Here is a 10,844-nt window from a genome sequence, read left to right as displayed (position 1 = left end):
ATTTGTAATGTCCTTTGTCTCAAATTGTGTTCAAATTATGAAACGCAGAAAGAGAAGAAGACATCACTGAATATTGCTATTCACCTATGGATAATTATTATCTCTATATATGGCTCTTCAAAGACATGCAGATACGCACATATGTGTGGGGAAGGAACCTAATTTCTGAACCAGGAGAATTATATATCCCTGTATGCGCAGTGAGGAGTCGGGGCTGCGGCGCAGCTTTGACACTCGTGAATACAGTAGTCTCAATCGAGGACATGGGACCCTGAAAGTATGGCGGATGCCGAGGAGCCGTAAGTCGTAATTGATGGAAATTATTATTTTAACGTAGTTAAATGCTGCACCTTTGTCAGCAACCCAACATGCCTAAAGACAGCTTTATTTTTTTCTTTCAGGGAGAAGAAAAGAAGGCGAATAGAGGACCTAACTGAGAAGTTAGTGACGAATCTAAATAAAGGTCTCTGGCAGCAGGTTTGCGTTGCTAAGTGAGCAGCGACTGCTGGGCCAGCAGATATGATCAAATCAAACATTTTACCATGCACGCAGGACTTACTAACCCACCATTATATGTTTCTATAAATCATCCATGTGAAACGTGAATCCAGTTAAAGTCTAGAGTTTATTGCAAGGGTCGAAGTTGCATTGCTCAAATCAGCTTTCTTGCAAGACCTATTCGGTCTGTTACAGCCTTGTGTCTGCTTCATATCGCATGCATTTTTCTTGCAACCCCTATATTTTTCTATCTATATCTATCACCCCTCACCTGGGTAATCACTGTCCTTGTAGTTAAATGCAACATGGATATGCAATCTTGAGACACTGATAGAGACCACTTATTATGTGTTCATCAACAAGCCTATACAGGAAATATAAGTGCTGTAATCTTAATGCTTTAGTAGATTGAAACCTGCTTTATGACTTTTATCTCTATCAGGTTTCTTAATATGAGAGTCCTATTCATTTTGGCTGCTCTTTTTAGTCTTGAGATAAGTTAGAAGAAGTGTAAGCATAAATTGTGTTGTAATACAAGTCCAGTGCATCTTGTTGTGTTGTGTTGTTTGCCCAGAATGGCTGTAGATAGTGGACACAGAGATGGTGGCTGCGATTGGGATGGTCGTTGGAATCATGTGAAGAAGTTTTTGGAGCGACCTGGCCCATTTACGCATCCTGACTTTGAGCCAAGCACTGAGGTTACATGGAAATGTTTTTTATGTGCATGCTTCATATATTTGACTGAATAAGCCAAACAAGATAAGGCTATAGCTGCACTGTGAGGTTAGAGGGTTTTTAAAAATCTTAAATACCATTCTTTAAATATATAATATTTTTTTCATACCAGTCCCTGCATTTTTTGTTGGAAACATGCAAGATTCTGGTGATCGGAGCAGGAGGACTTGGTTGTGAGGTGCTGAAAAATCTGGTAGGAAATAGCAAGCTTGAATGCACGTTTTGTTAAGGTTCATCATCAAGTGTAAATTGAACAAATGCAAAGTCTTTTTAGTGGTTTAAATAAGTTCTTACATAGTCTTTCTTTGCTTCAGGCCTTGTCTGGGTTTCGCCTCATTCACGTGGTTGATATGGATACTATTGATCCGTCCAACCTCAACAGGCAGTTTCTTTTCAGGTAGGTTTTTAGCTTTTTTAAATTTCACCATGGTTTAATACCACACAAGTACTGATTATGCACAGTGTTTCATATATAATCAAAACTGACGTGTCTCTATTTAGACCCAACGATGTTGGACGACCAAAGGCGGAAGTGGCTGCTGACTTTATTAACAGCCGTGTCCCGGGTTGTAAAGTTGTTCCGTATCCTTTTATTGACAATTTTCTTTAAAAACAACACGGACTGTGTTTACAATATATGACATTTACTGTGTGCTGCTATCATGTTATCACCTTATAAATGATCTGCAGTCACTTTAAAAAGATCCAAGACTGTGACGAGTCTTTCTACAGGCGTAAGTGTGCTTTTCTTATAACGTGTAAACTTTAGCAGGTCTTACTAAATAGACGCCTGATAGTTTATTTTATTTTCAGAGTTCCACATCATCGTTTGTGGACTGGACTCCATCATTGCCAGACGCTGGATGAATGGGATGCTGGTACAAAATATAAATTAGTTGCAGTTTGTTTTTTGTTTTTGTTTTTTTTCCTTCAGGTTTTTCTTTACTCCCTTAAAGGGAGCAGCCAAAAGAAAGAGAGGAATAATAGTTATTTAAGAATTAAAATAGTGTGTTATTCAAATTTTTAAGTACATTATGAGATAGTGTCATACTTTGTCAATGCTGCACCGTGTATGCTTTCTCTTCTGCTGATAAAACAGATTTATGTGTGCAATTTATGATTGATTTGACCTTTTATAGATCTCCCTCCTGAGCTATGAAGACGGAGTCCTGGATCCTAGCTCCATCATCCCGCTCATTGATGGAGGGACAGAGGGCTTTAAAGGAAATGCTCGTGTCATTCTGCCGGGAATGACTGCATGTATTGACTGCACTCTGGAGCTGTATCCGCCACAGGTACTGCTCCCTTTCTTACAGATATTGATTTTCTGGTTTCACCTTAAAGATTTGTATATATTTTTCTGTTTTTAGTGTGCTCTGTGACAGAATTGTCTGCCAGCCTATTAACTTTTTACAAAGTTACATCTGGTGCTGTGTTGAGTGTGTCTGGGTGTGAAAAAGCAGTTGTGGGGAACAGGTGGTCCCTAATATTCCAATCTGCAGCAACAGCTGTTTGTTTGTTGAGGCTGAAAAGAACTATTTTAATTTGGAGAAAACTGTCACTTACATTCAGAGGATATAAAAAACAGCACTTAAGTAAGGTAAATAGAGATTTAATGGTTAAACTGATGGTTTAACGGTTAAACAGCTGGTAGCTAACAGTTTTTGACAATGTAGCTGTCTTAGTGTTGCATAGCGCATTTTAATCCTCGTATGCTTTTACTGATACTTGAAGTTTATTTTTGTTATAAGTCTTACTTACTTACCGGTGTGTTTTATGTGTTTTACCTCTTCATATCTTTCTAATGGTATATTTTTATCTTTGTAAAATCATTCTTCTTTAGTGGACTACTAAATATGTCCTGGCTATTCTGAATTCGCTTCATAGTACCAGGCCCATAGTAACAGCTTATAATGATCCTTTCAATGACTCGTTTTTGCATAGCATTAAATAAACATTTGTGATCCACAGATTAATTTCCCCATGTGCACCATTGCTTCAATGCCAAGGCTGCCAGAACACTGCATCGAATATGCCAGAATCTTACAATGGCCCAAAGAAAAGCCATTTGGAGGTACGCTAATATATTGACTTGGTAACCAGTAACACGTCATATAACCTGCCTTTGTTAAAATGAATACTAAGAACATGGGTTGTCTAATAGAAACAAGCTTAGATGGAGACAATCCAGAGCACATCCAGTGGGTGTTCGAAAGATCCAAAGAAAGAGCAGCAGAGTTTAACATTACAGGAGTGACATACAGACTGACTCAAGGTGAGCCTGGGAATCATTTGTTCAGCTCTATTGTGCTACATTTGAATTGTTATTAAAGTTGTATCTGTTTCTTATGTCACAGGTGTCGTGAAAAGGATCATTCCTGCTGTGGCTTCGACTAATGCTGTTATTGCTGGTATGAAAGTCCAACTTTTTAAGCTGGTAGCAGTGAAAGTGTTGTAATGTCTGGTGATGTAAAAGCAGCAAACATTCCTTAATTAAACATGCAGTTGTTAAAATGATGGTATTGGGAGATGTAGCGCTTGAAAAATGGTGGACATTTTTTAAACAACGTGTTTTGGTTTTTTAAACATATTTAGACTTGCAGCTAACAGACAGCTAATTGCTCTGCAGTTTTTAACACTGTGATCATTTACTACTGTACTTGGGTAGCTTGTTAACCTTAGATGCTAACTTTGCAGCTTAACTCGTTCACGTTTCATTCATTCACTTCTTTTGTTTTCTGTTTCTGTTCTTCGTAGCTGCCTGTGCAACAGAAGTTTTTAAGATTGCTACGAGGTTGGTTGTAAAAAGACATTTTGAGCCATTTATTGTAGTTAGCTGTTGATATATTTTTTTCTATTTTTCTCAACATAAACATCTCTTATTGTTTTTTGTTGTTGTTTTTTTTTACCAGCGCCTATATCCCTTTGAATAATTACATGGTCTTCAATGACGTGGATGGACTGTACACCTACACATTCGAAGCAGAGCGAAAGGTTTGTTTTAGCTGTAACTGGCTTTTTGCCAGCTGTGTAATGTATGCTCACCGAGAATATTCAGTGTAATCTGAATTTTCATTGATTGACAGGAAAATTGCTCAGCTTGCAGCCAGGTGCCTCAAGATCTCCAGTTCCCTCCTTCTGCCAAATTACAGGAGGTTTTAGAGTACCTGACAGAGAACGCCTCTTTGTGAGTACTCAGGAAGAACATTCTGCTCTCGGATTTTTGACACAAATAATGATCGCATTAAGATTTATTTCATTTCTTTCCCAGACAAATGAAATCCCCTGCTATCACCACAACTCTGGAAGGAAAGAATAAGACGCTGTATTTGCAGGTAATGTATTAAACCAATTCTGGGAGGAAAAAAAAAATTCATGACTTGTATCGTATTATACACCACAGGTAACCTAGGATTGTATTTTTATTCTAGTCTGTTAAATCCATTGAAGAACGAACCAGGCCAAACCTCTGCAAAACTTTAAAAGGTAATAAGAAGCTGATAAGCTCAGATTCTTAGAGTCCATTAAAAGTTGCATCTATAACATGTAAATCATGCTTGTGTAACAAGTCTTTTTTTCTGATGTAGAGCTGGGCTTGTCAGATGGACAGGAACTGGCTGTAGCTGATATCACCACACCCCAGACGGTCCTCTTCAAGCTCAATTTTACAGCTTGAACCTCCATTACTACAAGCAGCACTGATGCAACTGGATGCAAACTGGTCTCATGACAAAGTTACTGGGACTTTTCAGTAGCACATTTGATATAATAATGTAAATATGATCAGTAAGTTCTCACTTGTCAGATAGTGTTGATGCTATATGAATATGGCCATTAAATAACATTGTTTTTCTATTAGTAATGTTGTTTACTACTTTGTCAGTTTGTCCTGTGTTGACCTACCCTGTAGCTACTTCCCCATCAAATTAAATAAAAATAATGATGTGCACTATACTCTAATAAAGTTTTATTATCATGTGAGACTACAGTTTCATCTCATTTATTTGATTTAGAAGTAAATGGCATTTTCTTTGGCAGCTTCTGGGTTTTAATTTGATGGATTTCTAACAACTGAATTAGATGACAACTATCACAGTATATAGACATGGTGCATTAAGCTTTTTAATCTAGAGGCACTTGGATTGTCATGTGTTTTATGATTAATTCTATAACAACTGAAAAGTTCATATGAAATGCAAAAATTTGTTTAGTATGTTTATTTACGTTTTAACTCTCCCTAACTATGGAAGTGGTTGTTGTCTTTATATCTTTCCAAAATCCCATGTAGTAGACAAACTAAGACATCAACACTCATCACTGAAGGGAGTTCACGCTCTTCTTTACTATTGGCTACTATTAGCAGTACTAATAGCCTGGCAATAGGCTAACATTTGCAAATCAATGATTGCGCGACAAAAAGGAACAGTCATATACCGTAAAACTCATTATGGTGTTGATATAAACACAAACTGATAGCTGCTCCACTTAATCGTTATTCTTATCTTAATCACTATCCCGTTTTTTTTTTTAAAATCTCGGTTTACATTGTAACATCGTGGAAAGACTGTATAAATATATATTGTGGGATGTTTTACCCTTTGCAACCTATTAATTAAGAATATTCTTCAAACCTAAGAAGATAATATCCTGATAATATATTTGACAGTTTTTTTTCTAGTTAAAAGACAAAAAAAGGTGGAAACGAATAAAACAAAAACAGGACTCTGCCCTCCTCAGATGCAGTTTATCCTCTCCGTTCACTGTGTGACAGGATGTCGATACTCACTTTAAGCTTCTTATGGCGCTAATGAAAGTGGCCACATATTGCTCGGGAGACAGATGGCTTGTGTCTTGATTAAGATTTAATTTTCCTGACGGGAATAGCTGACAGGCTTGTCCCGCTGTGTTCACAGAGCAACACATCTCTCACATCGCATCCTGGCTGAAAGGTACAGTGTAACTCCGGGGAGAGCAGATGATGTGTGAAGGTGCAGCTTTTCACTTAGCCGGTGTGTTGACTGTAATCTATATCAGCTGCAGGCTCCCCCCCTTCTTCTTCCCTTTTCTCGCTCTGATTCGTGCCTCTTCAGAAAGTGGAGAGTAACATTTGCAGCGAACTTTACCAACCTCGCTGAACCGATGTGATGCGCTTGCTTTTAACACCGACACGGATGATGACTTCAGCAGCGGTTCATTATACACATCAGTAACCTGAGCACAAGTAAGTAGGTGAATTAAGAATTTATCCATCAAGAAAAATTCAAATTCCAGAAGCAAAACTGATGTAGATCGTTTATGTGAGATCGCATCACTAGCAGTGTTGGTTCAAATACTAACAGGAAGAAAAAACAAGTTGAGTGTATGAATATATAGATATTCGTTTGTTTGTTTGTTTGTTTTCAGAAATGATGCATTAAAAGACACGACTTAAATGGAAAAAAGGGAAATTTCCCTCACTAAACTAAAACTGATTGCCGGTATTGTAGTGTTTACTTTTCCCACACATTTTCTGTAGAACATTTTAAACTGTCTACTTGACAAATGAATTAAGAAAGTAATCCACAGTTAAATCAATGATGAAAATCATGCTATAATGGCTATAATTGGAGCCTTAAACTTTATATGAGGGGGTTTAGTGATGAATGAAAATGCCTCAAGCCATCTAGCGCAATGATGCATTGCTTGATGCCACATTGCTCTGTATAATTTATTGCTGTAATTTGACATAAAAGTCCATGTCCCACTTTATTTTTTTCTGTGCCTCATGTGGAATACAGCTTGTTTTGGAGGAAGTGTTTAGCTTTGCACACAGAGCCGTTCACAGCTGAAAGGATAATCTCAGAAATGAGTGCAAGGACCTACTCTCATCTGCCTCTCATCAGGCTTTTGTTGGCATTTCTTTGATTTGCCTTGGCTTAGCTTGGTGATGTCAGAGTCATAATCGAGCAAATAGATTCTATGATCTGGAGGACCACTTGTCAGAGTGAGAATATATCAAAAGAGTTTAATATTGTATTTTGAATTTGTTTAATGAAAATTGTCTCTTAAAGTTTGCATGAATATTTTTTTTGTGCAGACACTTGAAGATGAAGATGAACATAAGGACACAAGCATTACACTGGGGTCTCCTCCTTTTGTGTATAATGAGCCTCTGCATCCAGCTTGTGTCCAGTGGCAACCAAAGCTCCCGAGGAAAGACAGGTAAGACCCAACCAGACCATTGGCACCCCCAGAGGAACTCATTATGGCTTTTTGGTCACTATTGTGTTGGTCTGGTAGACAGTTAAAGGCCCAGTGCCACCCTAAGGCATGAGTGCTAAACCCTCACAGACTTAATTGTTGTCATCTGGTAAGGAATTGGAGGCTGCACATGCTCAAATACAATAATATTTCATACTGTTGTGAGTGGGACTTGCTATTTCACATTCTTATTTTCTTCATCACAAAAACAGCCATAGAGAGTAACTGCCTGATTTGAACATCTTCCAGTCTTTACCGTTTAGAAAGAAGAAAAGGCAGTTCTTGCTCTGCTCTTAACACAAGCATAATTGGGAAAAATTGAAGTTAAAGTATTACAAACAAATAAAGTAAGTCTTATATGGTATATGTTTTTAATGCCTATTTACAGTCTTTTGTTGTTGTTGTTGTTGTTGTTGTTTGTAATGTTAGGGTATAACATCCCAACACGTTGGACTATTGGTAGTTCAAAATCTGCGGAAATGCAGACTTGTGGAAAGTTTGCATAAAGGGATCCAAATGTCTGATAGGAGAGAGCTCCCATCTACTTGATGATTTCAAATTGGGACAGTCCTAAACCTCTCACGGTCTGAGCAGGAAGGTGCATCAAAGCCTGTGAGTCTGTGAGTGTAGAGACTGGGACTAGGCTAAGCTTTTGCAACGAGATCCAGAGAAACATTTTTGCTATTTTATTTTATTTTTTTTAGATGTAAATATGTTTTCATGTCATACAGAGCTTCATAGTATGTCTTCAGAGTTCTAAAGTAGTGATTCTGTAGAACATTCCCTCCTGAGGTTATGAATTCGTTAAACCATATCAGCCTACTGTAGTTTGACCAATTTCCAACCTAGAGGTCAGACCCCCTCTAAGTGGTCAAATGTGTGGTTTGTGAAACATATTAGATTTAATTTAATTTTAAGATTATGCTATAACATTAATAGTCATGTAAACAAAGATTACAATTAGTCTTTTTTTATGATAGCAGATCATGGATCTGACCAGGTACAAGCAGACAATTATACAGTTGAACTGCCACATAGAAACTGTTTTTGTGAGGGCTCAAATGAAGAAATGATTGGGAAGCACTACTTGAATCTAATTTTTAAGCTTATACAGTGTTATTCAATATGATGTAACAAAGAAGTAACTATTGACCTCTAGCTGTCAGACAAATGCAGCTGAATAAAAAGGGCATATTTGTGACTGAAATGCTATGGAGTAGAAGTCCAGTACAGAAGAAAATGGATACATTTCAGTGAAGTATATGAATTTCTACTTAAGAAAATACACTCACAAACAACTGCAATGTTAAGCCCTAAACCCATCTCTATGTTTTGAATAATTTTGCATTTGGCATGAGTGCTTTAATTGTAGTCTGATTTAAAACACCGTTTAATTATGAATTTCCAAATCCTGCAGGTATTGTTGACCATGGAGCCAGCCTGACACCTTTGTTCAAAATTAGCAATATTCATGCCTTTTTTGTAGGCTTGTTTCTCCTGCTCTCTAGCACCCCTTAAACTGGAAGTTCAGTTTTAAGTGCAGCAGAATGACTCATCAGTGATAATCCCTAAAAGCAGCATTCCTTTATGCAGATTTCTGTGCAGAGATGCAGATGCTGCTTTGAAATGTCTGCTCGTGTTCTTTATTATGCTAATTTCTGATAATGTGAAACATGAAATTAGCTTACTGAACATAATGATAATTGCTGCTAATATGTTTGCAGCATTTGAAACCCCATCCCCCTGCCTGGTGCATGAGTGCTGGTGCATTTCCTCCACTTGGTGGTGCTGTAGCTTCAAAAACAGCAAAATTAGGTTTAATCAATAAGAACTAAACTGTTTTCTAACTGTAACAAAAGATTGGATCTCAGATGTCATTAAGCCTAGAAGTGATTGCCTATAATTCTGTCATTTTTAAAAGATTAAAATCAGCCAGGCTGCCGCAACCTGCACGCAAAACTCAGCGTAGAAGATTGGTATCATTCCCTTCAAAATTTCTTTCTCAGGGTCATCACAGGAGAGGACAGGGACTTGTGAAGTGGTTGCTGCTCATCGCTGCTGCAACAAGAACAAAATTGAAGAACGCTCTCAAACTGTCAAGTGCTCCTGCTTCCCAGGACAGGTAGCAGGGACAACAAGGGCTCTGCCCTCTTGTGTTGAAGGTAATATTACTAGGACCCTCTTTCAGCTCTCTTAAACTGAAATATTTCCTCATGACATGCATGTATTACAGGTCAGAGTAGAGTTAGTTTCACTGGAGTCCACTAATACTGAGGCATTTAAGAATCATAAGAGTGTGACATTTGACTGAGATGCTTTTTCCAAACAAGGCCTTTTTTGAAGTCCTTTTGTCTATAAAGTGACCTTTTGCTGTGTTCGTCTCCCCCTCCAGCCTCTATTGTGCGACAGAAATGGTGGTGTAAAATGGAGCCGTGTCTGCAGGGGGAGGAGTGCAGAGTCCTCCCTGACCTCACTGGCTGGTCATGCATCTCTGGAAATAAAGTGAAGACCACAAAGGTGAGCAGAGGGCCTGCAATAGTCTGAGGTTACATCGACACAATAACTTTTTCATCTTAAAACAATGTTTTAAACATTATTCACCCAAATCAATATTTTAGTACAAAATCAATTTCACTTAATGCATGCATACTTGTATCACACTGATTAGTTATATACATACTGGATATGTATTTTGCTGGTGTAAACAGGAAGCAGAGGATTCAGAGGAAAAAGCAATGGCAAAAAGTTGCTTTGACTGATAATGAAATCAGTCCAACAATAATGAAAATGTTACAGAAAGTTGTTGCAAACCTAATATGGTAATGGAAAATTAGTCCATCTTTAGTGGAAGCCATACCAAGCCAGGAAAGATCCATCCATCCATCCATCCATCCATCCATCCATCCATCCATCCATCCATCCATCCATCCATCCATCCATCCATCCATCTTCTTCTGCTTATCCAATTTAGTGTTGCGGGAGAACCAACATATGAAGGATGAAATCCTATTATTTTGGGCTAACTGTAATATTTTGACTTAATTTTGTGATGTAAAAACCCACTCAGTAAGTGTACATCTATAATATTGTTTATGCCAGTTTAGGACTATTCATAGTTCTGGAATTTACAAACTAAAACTGAGTCTGTAATGTCTATCTATGTTCTCAGTCATCCAGCCATGCTAGTCTTCAGCGTTTGAAAAGAAGGCAGCCGGACTGATTCTGTATTATTTCCCAAATTCTACATTTACAGCTCTGTAGAGAATGAACCAGTTCGGACATGAGCCCTAGCGGTTGTAAAAATTACATATTTTAAAATGAAAATAGATTAGTGTGGGTGCACCCAGAGTCACAGTGGAAGCAGCCCTACA

The 10,844-nt window shown here is 37.9% G+C and overlaps 2 protein-coding genes across 3 annotated transcripts; both read left to right on the top strand.

Moving 5' to 3' along the window:
• Window positions 1–264: 264 nt before the first annotated feature.
• On the top strand, window positions 265–5,203 carry LOC146610926 (NEDD8-activating enzyme E1 catalytic subunit-like). Of its 2 annotated transcripts, none has more exons than XM_085343769.1 (18): window positions 265–299; window positions 402–440; window positions 1,073–1,196; window positions 1,346–1,426; window positions 1,548–1,630; window positions 1,735–1,815; window positions 1,924–1,967; window positions 2,047–2,111; window positions 2,373–2,528; window positions 3,205–3,307; window positions 3,398–3,508; window positions 3,591–3,644; window positions 3,991–4,027; window positions 4,146–4,227; window positions 4,320–4,420; window positions 4,505–4,568; window positions 4,665–4,719; window positions 4,821–5,203. In XM_085343769.1, exons 1-18 carry the CDS (start codon window positions 280–282, stop codon window positions 4,907–4,909), a joined length of 1,389 nt encoding a protein of 462 aa, XP_085199895.1. In that variant the 5' UTR covers window positions 265–279; the 3' UTR covers window positions 4,910–5,203. The 2 variants fall into 2 exon arrangements, with proteins under 2 accessions (XP_085199895.1, XP_085199894.1); XM_085343768.1 differs by having other exon boundaries at window positions 402–491.
• Window positions 5,204–6,417: 1,214 nt separating this feature from the next.
• LOC146610925 (chemokine-like protein TAFA-4) lies at window positions 6,418–10,017 on the top strand. The gene is made up of 4 exons (XM_085345567.1): window positions 6,418–6,462; window positions 7,320–7,434; window positions 9,480–9,635; window positions 9,866–10,017. The coding sequence occupies exons 2-4, from the start codon at window positions 7,320–7,322 to the stop codon at window positions 10,015–10,017; spliced, it is 423 nt and encodes a 140-aa protein (XP_085201693.1). The 5' UTR covers window positions 6,418–6,462.
• The last annotated feature ends 827 nt before the right edge of the window (window positions 10,018–10,844 follow it).

This window comes from Diplotaxodon limnothrissa, linkage group LG20, assembly GCF_057381915.1.
Source record: "Diplotaxodon limnothrissa isolate DT_005_m linkage group LG20, D_limnothrissa_male_GT1.1, whole genome shotgun sequence".
In the NCBI taxonomy this organism is placed as follows: Eukaryota; Metazoa; Chordata; class Actinopteri; order Cichliformes; family Cichlidae; genus Diplotaxodon; species Diplotaxodon limnothrissa.
Note: the sequence above shows the minus strand (reverse complement) of the source record. Positions and strands in the feature narration are given on the sequence as shown.